Genomic DNA, 25,618 nt, shown 5'->3' with positions numbered 1-25,618 from the left:
ACATATAATCCTATATCTATAGGCCTGTTCGTTATTTGATAGTAATAAGGAATTATCACCATATCATTTTGATTTGCACTTTTCTTAGTGTGAATGATTTGTCTATCTTTGCATACATATTCTGTTTCTTTATCTGAAAACTATTAACTTCCTTTGCCAAAATTCAACTGTGGCTTGGCTTTCATTTCTGTGATTCTTTTTTTTTTGTTTTTTTTTTTTTTTCTTTTTGAGACAGGGGCTTCTTGTAGCCCCAGCTGTCCTGGAACTCGCTATGTAGACCAGGCTGGCCTCAAATTCATAAAGATCCTCCTGCCTCTGCCTCCCAAGTTCTGGGATTAAAGGCTTACACTACCAAGCCCGGCGTCTCTGTGATTCTTACAAGTTCTTCATATATTAGGATGAATCACTCCTGATTTTTTTTTATATAAAATACAAGTTGTTTTACTTTGCTGTTTGGCCTTATTCCAAAGTTTTAAAGGTATTCTGCAAATATTATTCTGCTACTTCTAAAACTGTACATTATGTACTTAATCATCTATTTATATTTTACTATGATATATTGAGTGAAGTACATAGATCCAATACTATTTTTCCTCGTATGATTGTTCATTATCTAGAGCTGTTTTTAATTCCTGTTTCGTGCACTTGCTTTGGGTACTACACTCTGTGAGACCCTGGATTCTCGCTTTGAGATCTGTTCTGCACTCACTGCTCTGTAAGGTTTGTCTGTATTTTTTCTAGCATAACGTCACATTCCTTTCTAATTTTAGAGCTCTCACTATATCTAGTGGATCATAGTCTCTGCACTCCCATGTCCATTCCTACCTGACTTTTTGCATTTTATGTGTATCAGTTATCCATTTTTTTTTATCATGTTAGTTTATGACCTTTTTTCAGATAGTATTTTTCATGATGTGTTTCAGAATGTTGGTTTATATTTCCATTTTCAAAACAAATGTCAGTTATGAGTTTTAAAACTTCCAACTGATGAGGGCTTGCTGTTTTCTGACAGTATTATAATTGTTATCTCCTAATATTTAGATCACTGTGTGTGTGTGTGTGTGTGTGTGTGTGTGTGTGTGTGTATGGATGTACATGTGGAGTCCAGAAGTCTACCTCAGGTTCCTTCATCAGTCACTCTCTGCCTTACTTTTGGGACAGAATATCCCACTGAACCCGAAGCTTGTGGACTGGCAACACTGACTGGTGAAGGAGTCCCAGGGATCCTCCTGTCTCTGCCTCCCCAGGTATGTAACCACTGTACCCAGCTTCTTTACTTGGATACTGGGGATACTAACTCAGGTCCTCACACTTGCACAGTCACACATTACCAAGTGGTCTCCCCACCCCCAGCACGTAGGACACAATTAAGTCATTTAGATCTTTTATGTTCATACTCAGTTGCTGTTCAGAATTAAGTTAGCTAATCTGACTTTTTTGTGCTTTTGACTATGTGTTTCTCAGTTTCTTCTAATTTCTACTTTCAGAATGCTTAAATTTCATCTAGGACATTTTCCCACTATGTTGATACAAACTTTTTTCAATTTTAGAAAGTATTCCTAATTTACTGTCTTATTATTTTGGTTTCTTTTGGAGGAACATATATATAATGACTATATAATGGCATTTAATATGGCTACATATGTGCATTTTTTTTAATTCCCTTTACCCATATCTATTTCTTTTTCTGCATCAGTCTCCTTTATCTTGCTCCTATTTATTTTCATTTATTATTTTTGTCCTCCGTGCTTTATTTCTACTCCTATGTGGTTCTGTTCCCTTAAGTATTTTCTCACCATATCTTCTATTTCCATTTTAAATTTCCAGTTTCACATTCTCATAGCCCTACTCTGTGTTGTCTGATTTTTGCTTATCTGAGTTCTTATATTTCTATTGTCATAACTGTAAATACTTCTTAACTATTTTAAAATTAGAGTAGAAATGTTAAATTACAAACAGTTTCTATTCTATGACATTTCTTTCTGGTGAATTTATCTTTAAAACACATTTTATGCCATTTTCAAAATTTTTCTTATAACATTGTGAGGAAATGCCTTTTGATTGAAATTCGTATCTGAAGTATTGGGTTTCAAAGGAACTGGTGCTCTCAGGGACTCCTAAGGCAATATGGAAAGGCAATGACCTTTCTAGAGTTTTTTTGTTTTTTCGTTTTGTTTTGTTTTGTTTTAACAACTCAAGGGCTCCCTCCTCTGTTTTACAGTGATAGACAAACTGCTCAGGTACAAACTGTTTAGACAAACTGTATAGCTATTTTCTCTGCCTGTTTGAGCTTTAAACTATTCAGAAGGTTCATTGACCAGCCTGACCTCCAGAAGTAGAGATGGGCATTCCTTGGTGAGTCCTTTACCTCCTTCGGTGAGTCCTTTGCCTTTTTAAGGGGTCAGTATGAAAGCTCCAGAAACTGGCTCCTAGCATCATTCCTGGTATTCCCCATCCGTGGAAGCTGGTGGACCTCACTCAGCCTGCTCCCAACAGAGCCCTCACCTTCTAGGCACATTCCTTAGAGCTGTTTCTGTAACTTGCCACCACCACTACCCTTGTTTTATCCTTGGAAATTTCCAATAGGAAAATTGAAAAGATTCAAATCATGCTCATCCCAGAAGTCTGAGGATCACATTCCAGAGTATTAATTTGTGGTCATCAGAAAAATATTGGAAAATAAATATTAAAACAAAAGAACACACAGTTCTTCCATCTATAAATGCTCACAGTGGGCCTTTGGGCTTACAGTGTTTGCTTTTATAAATGTGAGTCCTACTGTATATATAAATACATGGGCCTGTTCTTAACCACTTAAATTTTTAAAGTTTCCAAAGGTGAAAGTACCAAGAAGATAAAAGGGCAAAAGATAAAGTAAAATTACCGTATTTTTCCATTTAATAACCAACCACATAATCACAGTACCTGTGTGACCTTGTTGACCTACTGACTCTCCATCATTCACCTGGTCATTTCTTATTGCTGAATGTACAGTTTTTTCCCACGCTTTACTATTTTCAATAACACCGATACACTAGAACATCATAAATATAGTAAGACATACTTCTCAATTTCAAAAATAGAATAAGACAGTATGATTTTTTTTTTAACTTTTCATGTACACTGACATTTTCTCTTCAAAATCTTGGCCAGATTAACATTTCCAGCAACAAGATAAGAAGTGTCAGTTTGACCGTATCCTTTGAACAATGTCTTAACCTTGATTAGCCAATAAAGCATATTATTTGGTTTCCCATTATGTTACTCCCATCATGTGTGAATAAGCTGAAATGATCTGCGCCAACTGCATTTTATAAGCATGATTAGAAGACACTGCCTAACTCTTCTGTTCTGCTGTCAGATAAAAGTGCTAAAAGGGAACTGAAATGATTAAATGGGTTTATGATCAATGTCCTCTTTCCCCAAACATAAATTGTATTGTCTACTGGGGAATGAAGTTGAAGTTACTGCCTCTGATTTTTTTTAAAAAAATGGAGTACTAGTTTGAATTATACTTCCATATTAAATACTGATAAATGAACAACAGGGTCTTGGGGTCTAAATTATCCAGACCATTACTTTAATTTCACTCTCCTTTTGACATAGGATGAGATGGTATGGCTGCCAATAAACAATACCCTTTCATTGCCTTATATTGAGAATGATATCCTTACCGTGCTTTTCTTAAGGCAGTGAAATATCCCCATGTCTCCTAAGCATGAATAAAACATTGTTGGTGGATATAACTTAGTTACAACTCTCATTCCACAGTAGCCTTATCAGCATTTTGTGTTGAAAACTGATCTCAACTTCTGTACTTCCAGACTAAAAGTTCAAAATGTAAAACTTTAAATTCAAAAGCTATAGCGGTGTTATATAATTTGCTTATCTGACCTAGACTTTCCATTTCATTTATCCACAACTGGGTTTTTGAAATCAGTTTGAAACCGAGACACCTACCTAAGGAAGAGATCATACCGAGTATCATCATTTGGGTTCCCTGATGGGGTCGTGTAGCAATAATCCATTAATACATTCCATCTGCAGAGAGAGACAAACATGGTCTGGAATCAGCGCCCTTGCTGGAATGTTGGTAATTAACCCACAGAAACTAAGTATTAACAAACTTCTTATCTCATGGAATATAGTTTTATTACTTGTTTGCGTAAGTTTCTTTTTTATTAAGCATTTCCCTAAAATTATATTTAAAATTCCGGAACAAATTGTCAAGTGAGGATGAGACTAAAGACACGAGAGAGAGAGAGAGAGAGAGAGAGAGAGAGAGAGAGAGAGAGAGAAAAAAGGAAAGAGACGAGAGAGAGAGAGAGAGAGAGAGAGAGAGAGAGAGAGAGAGAAATAAGGCAAGTGACAAGTCAAAGTCTGAAGAAACAAAATCACAAAGTGAGTTGCACAAGCACAGAGATACGTTTCAGTATGAGAAATATTCTTTTGTTTACAGAACTTATTCTCTCTAACATAATAAAACACAATAATAATAAACATAGAAAAAGAGTTTGGTGAATGAGCATGTGAATATGCACCAGACTCCGTGGGAGCAGGAGTGGAAGTTCATGATAGACACTTCGCTAGTAGAAGAAAGCCATGAGGCAGATATAAGGCTTTCCTCCACAAAGTCAGATTGGACAGAGTTTTACATCGCTTCATTTCAGCTCGTACTACAAACACACAGATAAACAAATACTTCTATAAGAAATAAATGTTAATAATAGGAAGAGAAAATCCTGTGAAGTGATTTTAAACAGTCACATATTGTGTGCTCCTGATAAAAGACAAAGGGAGGTAGTGAAGAAGAGCCACTGTTTTAGGGTATACCATCTCCTCAGATGCCAAGATTAAATAATAGTACACAAGCCCCAAATAAACCATTACATATTGCATACTTTGCATGGGGCAAGAAGAGATCCTTAACTTTGGAGCTTTCTTAGAGGATTTTATATTTGTTTCAGTGTCTTGGTATTATTTTAGGTGGATCTCAAACACGTGACCTTCCTTTCTCCGCCTCCTGTGTTATAGGATCCCTTTCAGTTTTCATCAACCTGAATTTTCTAGGCATTCTAGAAAGTCATTGAGGCTGATTTTTGCAAAGTTCCTTCTGGAAAATCTTTTGTATAATTTTGGTACAGATCTTTACAATGACAGTTCTATTGTGCTATTTAAAAAGATAAATAAGAATATATACTCGGAAAATACGAATCACAACTGTATATCAAGTGATATGTGGATGAGATCTCCACATGGTTTCTTCCAGTCGCTATCACTTTTTCTTTATGGGAAGATTTGTTATTTTCCGATTAATGATATAAAATAAGTTACACTCCCTTAAACCTTATAATTTATTACTAATATTTATTAACATGACTAAATGGCATGGTGATGACAGTATGTTTCAAAAAAGCTTCAAAATGAATGAGCTAGCACTATAACTCAGGATGCTTAAGTGTTTCAGCCAATAAACATAAGAGTGTGAAAATACCTGCCATCCAGATTAGTAGCTTGAACAGCTGCAAATACTTTGGTTTTCAAAGGTAATCCTATACTTGGGATAATTAACTGCTCCCTGTAGGTTGAATCCTAATGATGAAATGATAAATAATCCATACGTCATTACCTTCCCAGCAACAGCATGTTTACCACTTATATCAGTGTTAAAGAAACAAAGGGCAAGCAAGTGAACACACACGTACATAACCAACTCCAAAGAGGGGTTGTTTTATACTCCTTTGCAGAGCTTCCTTTAGCCCATATTGATGTAATGAATTGATTTCAATGCATAAAACATTTTTCCTATGATTTAATCACATAAAATAATGTATGGTCACTACATTTAAATTGTATTCTATGGTCACCGATTAATAGCTAATTTATTTAATATTTGATTACCAATATTCAGTTTGTCTAAATTAGGATTCCATCATTTATATTGATGTTACTTTTACTATCCTTCTGAAATATTTTTTTTTGGTTTATTTATTTCTATTTTATGTGTACTAGTGTTTCGCCTGTATGTAAGTGCACATGTGAGTGCCGTGCCTTCTGAGAACAGAAGAGGGCATCAGATCTGTGGAACTGGAGTTACAGGTGGTTATTAACTGCCATGTGGGTGCTGAGAACTGAACCTGGGTCCTCTGCAAGAGCAACCAGTTCTCTTAACTCTGAGCCAAATTTCAGTTTTCTTTAATTATATGTGCTTCAATTTAAGCCCTTCACTGTTGGAGTGTCAGGTGTTAATTTGTGGATCTCTTTCACTTATACAAAATCATTTATCTGGTAATTTGAAGTTACCAAAATTTAGTTGCAAACCAAAAATAGAGACTAACATATTCTCTGAGTTGCCAAAACATGTTATAAAAGTTCTGTCCAAAATTTCTCTTTCTTTATTTGAGTCCAGTTCTAAGAGTTTATTCATACCATTTCCCCAAAGGTAAAGTAGATTAAAGCAGCAAATTAGAAATTTAAAAGTTGCATCTATTTTTGATAATAAAGAAAAATATAAAATGTAAACAGAAAGGCACACAAAAATCTAAGTAGTCAAACAATTTACCTTACAGAAAAACTGTTTTCCGAAATATAGTAACTCTAAGGAAATTGCTGTTTTATAGCCAAAGAACATTTGTAATGTTAACTATGAAATTTTAAAGTCGAGCAAAATGTGGCATACTTCCTGTTTACAGGATTTAAAGAAAGCAATGGATTTAGAATTTTTAACAGTAAGACATTAAGAGTTTGGATGTTTCACTTTTGAAAACATTGCATCAACATGCACACATTTCCTTCCCAAATAAACCCAGGCAAACTAGGGATTGCATGCCACACTTGGGAAACTTCACCCACATTATTTCTAATTATTCTCTATGTTTCTGTGATAAATGATAATCACTTCTTTAGCCAAGTTGACAGGTAGTACTTTTATTTCATTATGTTTCTGGATTGCTGTTCCAATATTCCCAAGTAAACTGCAGTATATTAATGATCCTCTTTTTCATCTTATACTTGCATAGATATTGTCCCAAAGAATGCTCACTCTCTTTACAAGGAGTAAGCCCGTAAGACATTTGCACATGATATATCACCCAGTTGTAGTTGAACCAAGAGTTGTCAATTATTTTCTTCCCTATTTGCCCAACCATATTTCTTTACCCACTCAGAAAACATTAACATTTAGGTACAATTCAAACACAAAAAGCAGCCTTGTTTTTCTCTTTCCACAGAGAAGAAAACAGTTAATTTATATTACACAAAGAGATGGGCTCAAATCAAGTCAAACTATCTTTCATATATAGAAATCTCATTGACGATACGTTATAGATTTTATAAATATAACTTTCCTGAGATGTCCTCTGTGTCCTGATACACATAGAAATAAATATGTGCAGCATTCACACTGGGCGCAACTGTTGCTCTCCAAACAACACGCTAGAGAATCAGAGTGCAATAGAAGGCATGTGATGTAACTTCCAAGCATGCCTAAGGGTTACAAACAGAACTTCTCTAGGGGAGATATAACTTCCAATGGAGAAATAATAAATAACTGACCATATTTGTAACAAATATCGACACACAGTTCCTAAGCATTATAGAACCTTGTAAACTGGCCTCTTTTCTTTGCGAAGTTTAGAAATGACAGAAAGCCAATCTCTACTCCAACACATTTTAATTTGTTGTTTAGAACTCTGTGGTGTCAAACTACAAACTTATAAACATGATTTTTTAAATGCCTTTGGAAAATGTCCTACTACAATATTTATAGCTCATTATATTCAAAGTATAAAGCACTGACTTTTAAATCCATTGCATGAATTATAATTCAGTGCCTTGATGACATGAATAATAATGCAAAAATCAGATTCATAATTTACAAAAATGTTGGTTGATAGATTGAAAAATTGATATTTAAATCAGGCATTTAAAATGTATGAATAAAATTTTTAATCAACATGAAAATATCATTTGGGGGATTAATATAACAGTTATAAATAGAACCCCATGTATTTTTCACATTTTACTGCCACTGTCGATATTTACACGACAAAACTTTAGACAATGCTATGTTATCAATCCAAATTACTTCAGATGTGACAGAATTGTCATCAACAAAACCCATATTCGAAATATTAACACATTCATCATTACTAACGCTTCCAAGAGAAGTATCATTTGAACTTTGCATATCTTTATATCGAAAAACATTATTCCCCAAATTTTAACCCTGACTATGGACACAAACACAGACACACATACACAACACTATAGATATGCAAATAAACAAAGATATGCAAATAAACATGATAGATTCTTGTAGTAACTATTATAGAGTCACATTCCAATCATCTATCAACTTCTAGAATTTAATGGTGCTTATAGTTTGCATTTATGAGTAAGAGATGAAAATGGAAGTAAAGATAGATAAATGTTACCAAAGTACAGCAGGGTTAATGTGACTTTCAGTAGATTTTTACATAAAAGCTATTCATATAAATGGCTCCTCACAACACTGAAAGGGAAAATAATATCTTTCACCCATCAACTTACATTATAAAGGAGCAAGTTCAAAGTGCTGACAAATGTTCCATTGTTCTCTCTCACGGAAATTGCAGCTGAGGACCTAAAACAGTTGTGGAAGAGGAAAAGCACTGATGAGATTTTAAATTAAAAGTTTTATTTATGCCTGAATGCTAGATTTCAGGCAATAAACTCTTGAATTAGCTTGGCATGTTTTTAACTTGACCTGGAGTAAGTATACTATTTAAATCACTGAAAAGGTAAATTATAAAAAAGCAAAAGGATCAAATAAAGACTGTCATTTATGATCTTTTTATTGATGGAGACATCTTTTTATTTGGCGTTGCGTAAATGAGATGTTCCCCCGCCCCCACAGGAATACTCATTTTATAAGAACTTGAATCTGAGGCAAATACAATTTTATCAATTCTATAAGAAGTTCTATCATGTCAGGGATTTTGTCCAACTTTGTTCACGCTAGAAAAAATAGTGCCTGGTAAGTAAATGGAGTGTAATAAACACTGATTGAATAAATGAACAAATTCCTTAGATTTTCAGGATGAGAAGTATGTTTACTATGGGATGCAGAGGACAGAATGAGAGAAACTTCCCTCTACATCTGTGTCCTCTGATGAGGGTCTTACTATATCAAAGTTTTGCTTTTGACCAAAGCAGTATCATAATCAAAACAGTATTTCATGTACTAAGAAAATCATCTATGAGTAGTTTTATACTGGAAACAAAATGTAGCCTCTATATTCCTATGTACTCAGATTAAATAATAAGAATTTCATACCAACAGACCCTCAAATTAGAGAAGGAAAACTTTCATTTGGTCATCTCATTTTCTCAACAGTAGTTGACAAATCTATGTGGTTATACCATGCACACAACCATTATCTTGGAATATATATTTTTGGAAATGATCAATGAAGACATGACATTTCTATAATCTCAGTCCTTGTCGAGAATTCCTTCACCCTGGGCCAATAATAATCATGCCACTTTCCTGGAGAATCACAAGCATCTGTGTCCCTCTGCAGAAGTCCCAAAGACTCAGAATCTGGAGCTATAGAACCCAGAAGTGAGAACATATGGAAGAAGTGAACAGGCAGGACTCAGCAACAAAGTGACTAAAAGCTCTATGCGTTAGGAATGGAATACTGCCAAGCTTCAAAACTGCTTAAGCAGCATACATTGAGTTTTACTACAAGTCCCTCAAAAATGAGAAAAGACTCAATCACAAAGACAGTGTGAGAAACCAAGAATAAAACTTGAACTTACGAAGCAAGCTGGGTATTATTAATCAGGTATTCCAATGGGTAACTACAGCTAAATTTGTAAAGAAGCCCAGGTAGATAGCTGATGACTGTTGACGGGTCTGGAGTATCAATATATCCTGAAATATTCCCTATCTGTACTGCAGTCGCATTTCCAGAAGCACCGACACCAGGAACAGTGGATACCTATAAGAACAGTAGATCAAGTTCAATGACTAATTCTTGTCCACACAAACCTATGCATTCTGTGCAAACAAAGCATTACACCAGATCACTGCTAGGTTTAGTTCTGCTATTGCGTGCTATGGATGAAATTAAATAAACATTGTGCTATTTATGCGATAATATGTCATTTAAAATAAGGAACTTCATGTGTATCAAAGACAGTTGACTCATATTTCATAAATAAGAACAGACAATGATTACATATCCAAAGATCAAAAATTAATTTTAAAAACTCTCGTTGTTAATGTCCAACCTTTCTGGCATGCTTTAAAGACCTCTGTTATTTAGGCCTTGTTAGCCACATTAATTTCATAGCCCCAGGCTTATACTCTTTATTAATGTGTGTGTGTGTGTGAGAGAGAGAGAGAGAGAGAGAGAGAGAGAGGAGCATGTGTGAAAGTCAGAGGACAACTTTGTAGAATTGGTTCTTTCCTTCTAGTTTACTTTACGTGAGTTCCAGGATAGAACTCAAGACTAGGCTTTACCTGATGAGCCATCTTGCCAGACCATCCAGGCTTCCATTCCTTTGAACTAGCTATGTAGATCAGCCTGGACCCAGTCTCACAGATAATCTGCCTGCCTTTGGTCCACCATGCCCAGCTTCAGATTTCCACTCTTGCTAATAATCTGCTCCTGTCCCAAAGCCTTTCTTTCTCTGGTTTTTATGCATACTCCTTTGGTAACCTCTTTCTTCCTTGTTTCATCAGCTTCTGTGTTACCCCTTTGCAACATCTGATCTTTCCTAGTGAAACTCCCCACCAGCCTGCGTGCAGTGCTTACCTCCACAGCACATTGGATGCCTGCTTGCTCTGATCCCTCAGCTGTCCTCAGAGCTCTTGGTGGACAGGCCCATGCGGGTCTTACTTTTGTGTCTTTGACACAATGCCAGCATTGTGAGCCTTGTAAATTATTTTTGAACTAATAAATGAAAGCTACAAATTTTCTGAGGATTGGGTCCTCCTGAGTGGTCCATGGAGATTCTCATTCTCATAGACAAGTCTCAAAGGGATCAGGAACTCCCAAAAATTATAGGGAAATGCTGCTTCTGTGTGTATTTTCTTGACCGCTAGGTTTCATTGGATTCTCTAATCCTACTACAGCTAAAAAACTGCCACATTAGGAATAATAGTGTTCATGAACCTCATGAAACCAAGGAAGAACACAGTTCTTCTCTGACCATGCCAAATAGTACAGCATTCACTAAACTCTTTCAGGAGACATTGCTGTGACCCGTAATACTGATTTTCAACAATAGGATAAACTTTATGCACAAGCCTAAAAGTACATGGGCAGACTTGAGATCGTTACATACACAAGTTGGGCAAGAATCAGCAAGAAGAGAACATTTTTCGCTCCACTCCAGAGATTTAGTAGTCTATTTACTTTTGCTCATGTAGGAATGTCCCCAGAGCAGGCACCAAAGTGGTGACATCCAAGGTAAAATATGAAAATTAAGAAACTCTTTTCTTCTGCCCACCATTTGCCTGATTCACTAGCTGTGGTTAGAAATTCTGTGAAAACAATACACAGAGACACAGGCACTCACATATACACACACATTCATATATACGTGTACACACATGCACATATACATAGACACATACATACACACAGATATAACTCATACATACACACATACACTCATACATACATACATATACACACACAACATTCAAGAGTAGTCTCATACATATACTCACTCTCACATACAATCATATATATATACATACCCTTACACATACACATACATTCACACAGGCACACACATCATATATATATATACACATATAACTCATACATACACACACAGTCACACACATGTATACATATACACACATAACAATCATACATAGACTCATACATATACTCACTCTCACATACGATCATATACATACATACCCTCACACATACATATGCATTCACACAGGCACGTACACCATATATACACATACACACATATAACTCATAAATACACACAGTCACACACATCCATACATATACACATAGACTCACACACTCACATATATACATACACTCACATATACACATATCTTTACATGTACACATACACTCACACACACACAAACACATATATACACTCATACACACACATGCACTTACTGATACACATACATACACATGCACACATACATACGCATATACACAAGTACACACACACACTTTCTATATCAACTAGCTGCTAAAAGTGAAAAGCATGCATATACAAAGAAACAGCTTTCCTGCCTTTTCTCCTGGATTACTTTTAGCAAGCAAGGCAACAGTGACTTTAAAAAGTGAGATTTTGGAGCATGGTGAGAGGAGAGGAGTCACTGCTGATTTCCAACCCCCTACTCCCTCCCTCCATTTGGAAACAAGACATGCAATAATCAACCTGCCTCGCTCTCCCTTAGGCCCACTTCATAACCTCTATGTGCACAACTCAGAGAGATGAATAAATGTTTTTAATAAAAAGAGTCAACAATACACAACCTTGGAAACGGTCATGTGCTCAATATTCTAACTGCCCTTTGGGATAAAATAAAGGAGATTCAAATAAATTTATTTCCCTGTCTTCTAGCCCCCACCAAATATTAGAAATCATGCCCTTAGTATAATCAAGTCTCCCCTCTTAATCCCTACCAATAATTTGTGTAGAATGAAAGCCAATTTCACCTTCTTTACTGAGCTAAGCATTTGCATGTTTTGTATCACATTTTTGCTAGGCTCTATCAATATAATGATATTTTAGCAAGCTAAATAAAATATAGAAGTAGGTGAAATTCAGTGTAATTAATGCTCCCATCAGAGTATATTAATTTCCATTATTTTTTAACTACCTGGAGTATCTAATTTCTTCTTTAACTCTATTTTTGGTGTTCAGAGAATTAATAATGAATGGCAGAGACTATGAGATCTCAGTCAGGGAAGAAATGTTCAAAGCACTGTTACAACTGTCAAGATGATAGTAGGGCATGTGCTATCACAATTTCATGGGCAAGAGTGAGTCAGATAACAATTTTGAAATGCAAAGGGCAGACTCAGACAAGGAAGAACTTCACGCCAGAAATGCAGACAGCCTTTACAAGGTACCAATGCCGATCAATCTGTCAAAGGTAAACATAAAAGAAGATTCCAAGTGTCCTGTTCTATCTTTAATCTTTCTTACTGAATGAGATCACTAAAGCATTAGGCCAAGGAGATCACAGCCAAACATGAAACAAACATTGTTCATTTGATCAGATACATCCATAAAAGTATAAAGACTATGGTCAGTGGTAAATTTTTAGAAATGCCAATCAATGTCAGTCTAACAACAGAACACTGCTTTGCATACCTAACACCAACCAGGCCTCTCAATGGCCCAGCTACTATCAACATTACCATTATCTGAAGACAGAATGTATATTTGGGAGTGCAAACTTCAAACAGGCAAAAGAAAGTGATTTGTTTGGCTTTATTGGATTTTCTTTTCCTGAAGGATAGATTGGGCTCCTGATCATTTTATGAAATGGGAAGCATTTTTTATTTATGACCCCAGACTTAGCACAGGATTTCACACTAATCTTACCACTAAGTTGTTTCCACAGCCCTCCAAGGTGCTGAGATTGATGATGAAAATGACCACTGCTGGAAAGGTGTTATTATTGATGAACCCCCTGCAGTGGGAATCCCCATGCCTTCCGTTCAGTGCCAGATCTGTTTCAGAATAACCCGAGAAAAGGACCGTGCAAAAATTAATCTTCATGGTAATGGCTTGCACCCCACAGTAGACACTGATGTCTCTTTCAGCTGAAACAAAAATATATAAAAGATAGTAAATTGTAAAAGCACAGTAGAGAGTAGATGAACTAATGTTTATATTCCCTGATATGCTTATGGTCTCTTTAGTCTAACTCATTTCTAGTCTCGTACACTTCATAATCCAATGTGTAAGTCATTAAGATAAGTAGCCAGGAAAAATAGTCCTTGATTTAGTCATTTAAGAAGCTATCTTTGGGTATGTTATAGTCACCTCTGTTTCCTTGAGCCTCCGCTTGAGAAGAAATGTATTAAATGTCAGTCTAGTGCTGTTGAATGATAGAATTGAATGGGAAAAATCAGGTTACTGGGGAAATTTAGAACTTCAGTAACTGAATTATTCAGATCTCCTGTCTAGAGTGAAACAGTACAAATGATGTGTTTTCCCAAGTCTAAAGAAGTAGTTAAAATCCACCCTCCACCAAATTATTCAGCACTTTGCTACTTGGTAACTCAGCCTAGCAGAATGTAGAAACAAAAGCTATTTTGAAAAGTTTCATTTTATTCAGCCTATAGTAGTTCATGTTAGGGAAAGGGAATGAAAAATAGGGTGCTGGTTCTGTGAAGAAAATGCATAAGTTCCTCTAAGAAAATTTTGCCAATGACTGTACATGCATAGACTAAGCACGGAAAAGCAAATTGTAATTTGCATGGTCTTCATAGCTCTGTGATTTATCAGGAAACAACCTGGACATGAACCAGAAAATTGTAGAAAAAGGAGAGTTTATCTGATAGGTAATTCCCGATGGCAGACTTTACTGGCTATGCCCCATCTCACAAAACAATATGGTTTCCTCTGCTACCTCAGACTTTGAATATGGATTGCTAAAATTTTAATTAGTTAAGTGAAGATGAGGTCACTCTGGAGTAAAGCAAGCCCCTCGATGCATATGAGTGATACTGTGGAAAGGCAAAGACACAGGAAGAAATAGGCTGATGACAAGATTAGAGTGATGTGTCTGGAAACCAAGACACACCAAGACCGAGCACGCCACCAAGTTTAGGAGAAACAGAAAAGGACATTTTACAGACACTTGGAGGGAGTGTGGCTCCGCCTTGATTTTGAATTTCTGGCCATCGGGACTGTGAGATAATCAGTGTTCATGGTTTGAAGTCACCCCATGAGACGGCAAAAGTCCCTCGTTGTAAGTCACTTTTTCGTGGTGCTTTGTTACATCGGTGCTACGAAGAGGAAGCTAATACAAGTGAGTCAGCCACTGTTAACACAGTTGGGTACAAAATCTGATCCAAGCATCAGAACTGCAAAATGTGGAAACAAACAACAACTGATTATGCTACTTGAAGAAATTACCTTGATTGTTCAAAACAGGAAAACTGAGCAAAATAAAATATAGTTTTGACATATGATAGAATATTCACCTAAGAAATATGTAAATGCCATTCAAGATTTTCAGCATAGAATTAATTTACTTAAATGACTCCCTCCTGATTAACAGGAGTAGTGCTCAATAACAAATCTCTTTGGATTATTTATCCTACATACTCTTTTTTTTTTTTCCTAGTAAAATAAGCTATATTTTGAGACGGTAAAGAAGTCAATATGGAGTTTCCAAGTATGATAATAATCTTAAGCTCACTACAATTACCTGGAATGATTAAAAATCTTTCTGTGAACATAAGGAAAATACTAGGCTAGATGTTTGACAAAATCCTAATTCTTCATTCATAGGTGGAAAAGTAAAATGAATCTCTATAGCCTTAAAAAACATTCACAGTTTAAATGCAACCACAACTTTTAAATGATTCCCCTTTCCTAGAATAAAATAGTTGATTTTAAAAAAGGTTTCTTGAAGCTGGGCATGGTGGTGCATGCCTTTAATCCCAGCATTTGGGAGGCAGAGGCAGGCAGATCTCTGTGAGTTCAAGGCCAGCCTGGTCTACATAGTGAGTTCCAGGCCAGCTGGGGCTACAGGGAGACCCTGTCTCAAAAAGACCAAAACAAAACAAAACAAAACAAAAAAAGTTTCTTGAGTCTCTATGAACTTCAAATTATATCTCAAATGTATTTTTTCTCCATCTGCACTTTTTTTTCCTACATTCTATCTTTTGCCTGGGATATTGTATCAACTTTCTACCTATTTCATTTTATGTGTGGATATGTATGTGGCTGTAGGTGTGTGTGTAAGTGCATATAGGATTAACATGTGTGTATATTCACGTGTATGTAAAGGCAGAAGGAAAACCTCTGGTGTGGTTCCTCCTTCAGAACCATCCACCTTGTTCTACTTGTTTCTTTGAATTTCTCACAGGGACCTGGGGCTCACTGATTAGGCTAGGCTGGCTGCCGAGTTAGGCCCAGTGATCTTCCAGTCTCTACCTCTCAAGCACTAGGATTCCAGTGAGCACTGCCATGCCTAGTTTTTTATGACGGTACTAGGGATCAAACTCAAGTCCTCGTGTTTGTACTGCAAGCACGTTAGCTACTAAGTTATGCCCCCATCCCTATTTCTAGTTTAAATCTCCTCACTCTGTGTAGTTGTTAATATTCTAATCCAACCATGTCAACTTTTTATTCAGATCTTCAATAGTTGGACATTACCTGGAGGCCAAAGTCCATACCTTGAACTAGGTACTCAGGATTCTTCCTGATCTGCCACCATCTCCCTCTACGGTCCCTTTTTTCTTGCATCCTTGCTCCTCACATTTTTAAACATAAAATGGTGTCCTCTTATTTAAAAGGATTACACAGAGTAACAGATACGAGAATATGTTTACTTCCTAGAATAGAATTTTCAGGAATAGGAACATAACACTGGGGGTGAAGGGACTAGAGAAATAGCTTAGTGCTTAAGAACACTGGCTCACAACCAGGGGATCGCATGCCCTCTTCTTGCCTTTGTGGGCATTGCGCAGACCTGGTATACTCACATACATGCAGGCAAAACACACATACACATAAAATAAAAATAAATTTATCTAAATAAAAAATGTAAAGAAAATTTGGGAAGAGTTTTGCAAGTGCTCCTGTGGGAGTTCTGTAAGTGCATATCAATGTTAAAATATGAAAATTTCAAGCTACAACTTCAAGATTTGCACATCTTAGGACATACAAATTATTCCTCAGTAGATCACTGTAGGCATTTGACAAATCACAAAGTAACTTAATGCATAAGTTCTTTAGTGTTTTCTTCTGCTTGGAATGCTCCCCAAGACCCAAGCTTTGCCTAAGTAACTCTGCCTCACCCTTCATGTCTCAAAGTTCATTTCTTTCCCTAAAGATATCCCTGATCTCACACATAAAGGATGACACTTTATTTTGTGCTATCGTTACTTTAAAATTACACATGCATTTCTATATTCGTCCAATAAACTAAATGTCCCAGAAGACAACAAATCTATTTTATTCACTAATACAGTCTAGAGGACTTAACTAACTATATAAAGTACTGGTGTGACAGACTGCTCCAAGGACTTAAAAAGCACTGGCCCTACTTCTCAAAGTATCAGTCTATTCAGGAAGGTAGGCTCAATAGCATGACCATATCAACAGAAGAATTGTGAGGGGTTGGGGAGGTGTGATGGCAGACAAAGCTATCCTAGCCTAGATGAACTCATTAGAGTATCTTCCATAGGTCATATGCCATAAGGGAGAACAAACCACTATTATTTTGCTAAATGGACATAGTATTAAACCAACTTCTAATGACTTATTGTTATATCCATAGATTAATGTATCTCTCAACTTTCACCAGAGACGCTTTCTCATGGAGCAGATGGAGATCTACATGGAGAACCACAACTGGTCAACATGCAGAGAGTAAGAGGCCTCAGGGTGCCTGTCCCTAAAAGGAAACCTATTCCAAATGCCTGCCTCCCAAGGCTCAGGCATCATTGCAGAAGAGGGGGTGGAGAAGGTGGATGACAAGGGAGCAGAGTTTTCCATACAGCTCATCTGTTTACTCATATGAACTCACAGCAATGGCAGCAGCATGCACAGACCCACGAAAGCTCAAGCCAGACAAAAATCCAAGCATAGTAGTGGGAAAGTAGTTAAGAAGGCCCAACTCTGAAGAACTATGGACAACTGATATCTGCTGAGGGGAGGAGAGTCAGTTTTCTTTAAGGGTATGATGCTGGATAGGGTAACCAGGTTCTAGTGGATAGATCCACACAAAGGGTATTTGTGAACACAAATTTGATTTGATAGGCCTTAAAAATATATATGATAGCATATATGAAATCAGGCAGGGAGTAGTAAGGGGGGAGTGAGTAAAGGAGGTGATCCAAATATGATCAGAACACATTGTATTGAATTTTAAAAATTCAATAAAAACAAAAGAGGAATGACTTCCTTGCCAGGCACTGTGATGCATGCCTTTAATCCCAGCACTCAGGAGGCAGAAGCAGGTGGATCTCTGTGGGATCAAAGCCAGCTTGGTCCTGATTTACAAAGTGAGTTCCAGCAGGAGCTATAACTTAAAAATGGGGTGGGGGAGCTTCCTCAAGAAGATAGCATTGAGCTGAGTTTTGAATACTAGTAGGAGTTAGTTGTGTAAAATAAAAGAGTAGAAACTTTACAGCACAAGAGGGATAGTGTGGGTAATGAAATAGACTGAATGCTTGGGAGGCAGACAGTTCCATTTCCATCGGGATTTAAAATACAAAGGAAAGTATAGCAGAGAAAGAGGCTATGTGGCAAGCACAGCTACGATCATGGGAATCCTAAATATACAAATTGGTCTTTTTATTGAAACGAAATGTCCACCTGAAGATTTAATCTCCATCTACTAATGAGCTCATTAAGAATTTGCTTTATGGGGCTGGAGAGATGGCTCAGCAGTTAAGATCACTGGCTGCTCTTGCAAAGGACCTGGTTGGGCTCCTGGTTGGGTAGCTAACAACCTTCTTTAATTCCAGTTCCAAAAGATCCAATACCTCTGTGGGCACTGCATGCACATGGTGCACTTATATTCATGCTGGCAAAACACTCATAGACATAAAATAAAAACAAATATTTAAAAAGAATTTTCTTTATGCTTAATGTGCAAGTATGATTGCATTGCTTGATATATTATAAATGTGCAAAGAAAGTACATATCAATATATATACTTGAAGAGATAGCTATCTGCATCCCTGAAACTCAGCTAGTCAAAAACCTCAATTTCCTCACCAGCGTTTGAGGGGATTGATACTGAGACCACTTTAGCAGATAGAAATGGTTGCTATGTCCAGCTGTAAGCTTGCTTCTGTTTTCTACTCTGTAGCTGAAGCCATGCAACCCTGCAGGGGTGCTAAATTTACTAGAAGCTGACCCTACTTGAAGGTATGGTAACAAATTAAAGGCCTTTTGCAATGTAAGAAAAGAAATCTGTTCAAATCTATTCTGACACCGTTTTCTAAAGATTTTTCACTATCTGCCACGGAACACATTTTTCTTTTTCCTGGTTGTACATACTGAAGATATCCATTCAGCTCAACTTTACCATTTGGGAAGCTTTGAGAGAGAAGAAAAAAGATACTTCAAGTTGCCAAAGGACAGTTTCTGCCAAAAGTCAAGCTTTTTCTCAGCTACTGTTTCAATAACTAAAGCTTTGAATCTTTTACTGTCTGTGACTGGCCTGGGCAATATGTCCTGGCATGATACTGGGTGTTAAACAATCCAATGAGTACATGACAAAAGCAACCCAGGAGCTGAGCAACTGAGAGTATTTAAGCCACAGACTTGATTACGTAATTTGTGTTTAATTATATCATCAAAATGGCAATGTTTTTCATTGATATTTTACCCAAGCTAAGCGTCTTATAAAGATTTTTAAAATATGTATTAGGAAATCAAACTGGTAAAATGTATTCCTCTCACCTATCAATCTGGCACACCTAAGCTTATCTCAGATTTACTGAGGTCATGCAAAGTCTAAGTGTGCCATCATTCAGCCAGCCATTGAACTCCTCATGTCTAAATAATGTATCCCGATTAAGAGTTCATAGAGTCTTAACTTCTAACTTCTTTCCCACCAGTAAAACCCTATTACTAAAAAAATATAATTGTACCTTTGTCTCTCAATGACACTTACTAGCAATGTTTGCAGCACATCATATATAAATCTGATAAGCGTAACTAACTTTGTTCTTTCAACAACCCCATAGTCAATTTACCAATCTGTAGCATCCAGATGAAGCTAAAGATTTCTAGCTTATTAAAGACTGACCCATTTTAATCTCATTTCATCATTTCTAACTTGGAGGCCTATATTTCCTTTTAGGACCATCACATGGCTTAGCACCATTTAATTGTGTTGTAGAATAATAATGACATAGATCAATGCAATTAATTATACCATCTACATGATTTTTTTCTTTTATACTAAGATAGCAATACCTCAAAAATTAGACTGAAAGTGGGCACTCAGCACTGCAGAGCACTGGTTCAAAGTGTCCCTTCACTATGATCTGAAAACACAAATACCTGCATGAAAAGTAGTTCTGGGGGGTCAGTCTTTATTATGTTTTTAAATTGTGAGGTGCCCAAGAGTTGCTATCCCTTTTTTTTTTTTTTAACTAGGAGAGGAGCTTTTTACCATATCTGTTTAAAGATCCATACAATTCTTTTTGTGTCAATAAAAGATTCAAAAACACATTTATCCTATACTTAGCAGTCTCCATGCCAGAGTTAGAGTTAAAAAAAAAAAAACAAAAAACAAACAAACAAACAAAAAAAACATTAGCAAACTACTCCATTACTTCAAGGAGCTTGTGGTTTGTTGAATACAGGAGAGAGAGGAAAAGTGGCCACTTAGAACATGGCCTAATCATGTGATAGAGCTCTGTAAACATCATACATAATCTTGTCTTCATCAAGGAGATGTGTCTAGGAAGAGCTTGTCAGGGAAAATTGAAATAATTCCAACTGCCTAAATTTTATAGGAAGTTTATTAGATGGTGGCATGAAGAGAAGTGTGTGTCAATCAGAATTTTATGTCAGATGGGAGTGAATCATGCCCTAAGATACAGAATTTAAGAAAGAGAAAGAGGAGGGGCTCACTTCTTGAGAGGCTGAGGTCTGTATGGAATATTCAAGACCAATGAACAGCAAGTGGTCAGAAGAAAGTTGCAATGATTGTCACACAGGAAAGAGCAAAGAATGCAACTTTAAAACTGTCAAGTGTTCTTCCTATAAACAGAAAGCTATGACAATATCTAAAACAACCCATGGTAACATTCAAGTAAAAGGAGAAATACACTGAGAACAGAAAATTAGCATCAAAGTTGTCATTTGATGAAACAGCCTCATTTTTCCAATGGGGTATAGTGATCCTTGTGTGCCCTGTCCCATATCGCTTTAACAGTTAGACTACCAAATCACTTGCATTATATCTGGGATTGGATATTTTATTTCCCATTACATTATAAATGTAGTGAAAGTTCTCCTTTTTTACAAGACTGCTTACCAATACTAGCAAATATTTATTTGTGTTATATACATTAAATACATATTATATATCTGCTTCTACAAATAGCATTCATAGTTTCTAACAACTTAATATCAAGTTCAACGTTTCCTGGACAAATAAAATATATGACAACAGACAGATCCACCTTGACTGTCCAGTTCATATTTCTATCTCTACTCTACTACCTGCCTGAGACGATGACTCTGCCTTCAGTGTTTTCCATGAATGATGGTATTCTTAATGTCAGCTATTAACTATCTGACTTCAAGTTGAGAAAATAAAACAGTATGAAATCCATGGATTTTTGCATTTGTTTCGCCACTTTGTTTTTAAGTGTGTTTGCCTTGGTGACTTATCGTAAGATACCTCCTTTTAGTAATGAATTTAAATTTTTTCCTCTTTAGATGGCATACTTGTTGATGCCTATTATCACTAATAGCAGGTGCAGGATAGCCTGCCAAAGATGGCACAGACAGGGCATACATAAAGCCAACAAGACTATCGTGAGCTCTCTGGTCTGTCACCTTTTACACATCATGGAACAAGTGAATTACCAGGGAATCTCATTAAAATGCAGGTTCTGCTTTTGTGGATTTGAACGAGAGCCTCAATTTCTATACTTGTCACACGCTCCCAGTGATGCTGTTCTGACAAATCTCTCAGTCAATTCAGTTTCTAAAACACAACTGATTATTTTGACTGGACAGAAGCTCTTAGGGCAGTATTACTTGGAATTAGGCATTTCCATCAAATGTTTATTGGTAGGAAGTACATGCTTACAAAAGGGAAAAGTTCAAATACCAAAGCAACAAGAAGGAGAGAGAGAGAAATTGTGTAGAACTCCCTGCTTAGTCTGAGAGACTAACTGGTTTTGAATCTGAATGAAATTGTGCAGGGTTTCTTGAGGCTGAGCCTATGTCCACTTTTGTACTCTGGTGACCACATAGTGAGACAGAATTGAGAAAAGGATCAGTTTCCTTTCCCATCTCTACCCTATTCCAAAAGCCACAGTAGGACATCCTGCTCCAAAAGGCTACTGTGCAAGTGGAGTGGTGGTTCCAAGAGCAGTATTAGCAAAGGTAGTACCTGTGGTGTTGTGGCCTAGGAGCTGAGAGGAAGTATCTACTGTCTGACAGTGGATAAGATCTGTCCTGAAGACTCTGGAATAATTGCAAAAGATGAAGAACAAAGTGGGTGACCAACAGTGAGCAGGTAGAGGCTCTGAATAGTTCAGATGCAAGGATCACGTAAACATGATCACACTTATAGTCACTGGCTGATGTGTTCAGCCTTAAAGGAAGGATTGGTACAAAGTTGATGGAATAAACAATGATCTATTCAATGGAGAAGAAGGAGTATTTTCAGTATGTTGAAGAATGCTTTCGAGTTCCATGGAAATTTCACCTAGAAATAACTGAACTCATGGGCTCCAGTAAATACCCTACTACAAATGTGTGCCATTATAGTAGACTCTAAGATTAATTTGTATATTGTTTCTGCTGCTTCTATTCCTAAGATTAGAGTGGTGGTATTTTGCACTAGCTGAGCTTACAGATTACCTAGAGAACAGATGTTGTGTGTGTTGCTCTAACTCATTTTTAAAGTTATATTTCCTCTCACAAAGTTTTTATACAAGAATGAGGTTTTGGTGCTAAACAGCAAGAAGTCCTTAAGGGGTATTGATATTTAATCTACACAAAATACCAACAGCTGATGAAGAATTTAAAGTGGATTAGGAATTCAAGTCTCCTCTCTTGAACAGGTTTCTTGCCACCTTATTTTTCCATCACAACATCTGTTTCTCGTTAGCAAATACAAGCTGCTGTTTCCAGTGCTGTAGGAAATTCATGTGTAGTCTGAGGCAAACTTTGCAGACTTATAATCACATTTGCTGCTACACACTCTTTAGAACAAAAAGAGTCTGTTCAGCTTTTTAAGGCAGAAAAAAGAAGCATACAGATCTTTCTTGTATAAAGGAAGTGCAAATTTCATGTAGTAAATAATTGTTCTATTAGAGAAGGGATAGTCCCTGAATTATTCAGTCACTGCACTTGCTGACTAATTTCTCTCTGCTGTGCTTTAACTTTATCTCTATAGATTAATCAGAATATGATGAGTAGCCAGTGCCTGAATGAATTCTTTTGCCCCATTTGGCCAATAACTGTGGTTTCAGGTGCAAGGCAGGAAGCAGGCATTTCCTTGGGAAATGAGAGAGCAAAATACTACTCCTAAGCAGAAGAATGTTCTTCCTTATCTTCACAGCAGGTCAGAATCTATTCCATGAGATAAATATTCTGTAACGTAGCTTTACTGATCTTCAGGCAAAAAACAGTGCACTGGTTGAGCAAAGTCTAACATGAGTTTATTTTGTTCAACTCATCCATTAATTCTCATAATTGAAAAGGTGATTCTCCATTTATTTCCTGTAGAATGCTCATGTACATTGAACTGTAGATAGATATTCTGAGAAAAATTATTTCCTGAGCAGCCAAGCCTTGAAAAGGCTAAGCAAATACACCCATCATATGAGTTATTGATTCTTTAATGAGGTGATATTTTTAGGTGTGATTGCTAATTCTAACAGCATCTTTTTTTTTTCTTTTTTCTTTTTTTTTTTTTTTTTTTTTTTTTGGTTTTTTGAGACAGGGTCTCCCTGTAGCCCCAGCTGACCTGGAACTCGCTATGTAGACCAGGCAGGCCTCGAACTCACAGAGATCCTCCTGCCTCTGCCTCCCAAGTGCTAGGACTAAAGGTGTGTGCAACCACACCCAGCCCCTAACAACATCTTTTAAACTTAATATTCAAAGTTTATTTGAGGGGATCTCACCAATTACCAGATGAAACAGAAAGAATCTTTAGCTTTTAATTCTGTTAATTGATAGCTTTACAATATTAGACAAATTCTAACCCTATTTTCGTACTGCAATGTAAGATTTACAAGTGATTTTGCTTGTTTATTGTGAGAAATAAAATAGATTTGCTGAGCACTCAATATAATTAACATGTTGTCCTTATTAGTGCTATTTTAAATAGAATACCGAGTTTAAAATTATGAAACACTAACACTGGGTTTCTCATAACCACTGTACAACAGTGTCAGAACATGAATGTTCTAGTCCCCAATGATCTCCTTGGTTGGTCCTCTATCATTAAAGGCTTCTTTAGCAGCCCATAAATGTAGTATAACCCTTATACACTATTCCCTTCCAAATGCAGAGTCTAGTTCCAAAGGTATCCTTCAATCTCAAAGACCAGCGCATTTATGCGTGTGCTTTACCCACCCAGGTATAACTTTTTGGTGTCTAAAAATCAGCCGTGAGTTGGGTTTAGTCTGGAAAAAGTACAAGAATCATTTCAGTAGCTCATGAGTCTGTTTCTTACCACTAACTTGAGTTCTATTAACAAAAAGTTTACTGCTTTAGAAATTAGACGTTATCTCTTTACATTTAAACATATTAGGACCATGGTGATTCCCTTGGCCCAAGAATAAATGCCATGAAAATTAAAGAACTAGTTGCACCGTCCTGAAAGAACAGAGGTCAGATGGGCACGATGATTACTCCAGCCCTTTTGAGCACTGCTTTGCATTTAGAAAGCCCTTCTTTGCAGGCTCATCCTCATTCCATCCCATTGCTGAGCATCTGAGCAGCTCCTGGACCTCTTGATGACACCAAGGAGGACCCTTAGGTGGAAAAAAAAACCCCAAAGTCAAGAGGGCAATGAACAATTAACTTGTAGTTTATCTGCTCACTCTGTTCTTTCTGCAAACAACTTCAAAACAAAAAAAGGATATGAAATAATACCCACAAAAGCAGAAAGCCTCTCCATGGACTTCTGCTTCATTTGGACTTCAAGATTTTTTTAAATATAAATTTTAAACTTTAACCTTAGGGGTGTGTAACTATATATCATATGTACACTTAGAAATATTGAGTATTTGTCACCTGTCACATAATAGTGAAAGTGTTAGCATTTGATCTAGACAGGCTGATTAGACCTCAGTAGGTGAACTTGCACTGAGGAATTGCTGGGGATACTAACTTGACACAATAAGCCTTAACACAAATGACAGAACATATGAATTCCAGTGGGTGGGGGCTATGGGAAGGTACCAGTGAGGAAGGGGGTATAAAGATGACTAAGATGTTCTGTATGAAATACTCATTTTCAAAAATATTTACAAAATAAAAAAATTTAAATGAGATTTAATCAATCCTTTCTGTTGAAATTTGGAGAATTCCCCTTTCTCCCTTTTCTTGAAGCATTTACTTTAAAGAATTTGGAATTGTGACTACTTTATCATCTCTTTGAAATGTATACAAATTTTTTTGAAAAGGTAGGTAGGCCATTGTAACCTGTATGACCCGAGACTGTCTTTACAC

General features: G+C 36.6%; 1 protein-coding gene across 1 annotated transcript in view; it reads right to left on the bottom strand.

Annotated features, from left to right (window-relative positions):
- The window catches only part of Zpld1 (zona pellucida like domain containing 1), a 56,026-nt gene that overhangs the window by 8,753 nt on the left and 21,655 nt on the right, over positions 1-25,618 (bottom strand). The window contains exons 4-8 of the mRNA XM_008835816.2: positions 13,594-13,814; positions 9,805-9,986; positions 8,551-8,623; positions 5,495-5,592; positions 3,961-4,041 (exon numbers count right to left, since the gene is read on the bottom strand). Of these exons, the coding sequence (XP_008834038.1) occupies positions 3,961-4,041; positions 5,495-5,592; positions 8,551-8,623; positions 9,805-9,986; positions 13,594-13,814 (655 nt within the window). The remainder of the gene's footprint in view (positions 1-3,960; positions 4,042-5,494; positions 5,593-8,550; positions 8,624-9,804; positions 9,987-13,593; positions 13,815-25,618) is intronic.

Source organism: Nannospalax galili, unplaced genomic scaffold, assembly GCF_000622305.1.
Source record: "Nannospalax galili isolate Female #2095 unplaced genomic scaffold, S.galili_v1.0 scaffold1251, whole genome shotgun sequence".
Taxonomy (NCBI): Eukaryota; Metazoa; Chordata; class Mammalia; order Rodentia; family Spalacidae; genus Nannospalax; species Nannospalax galili.
Note: the sequence above shows the minus strand (reverse complement) of the source record. Positions and strands in the feature narration are given on the sequence as shown.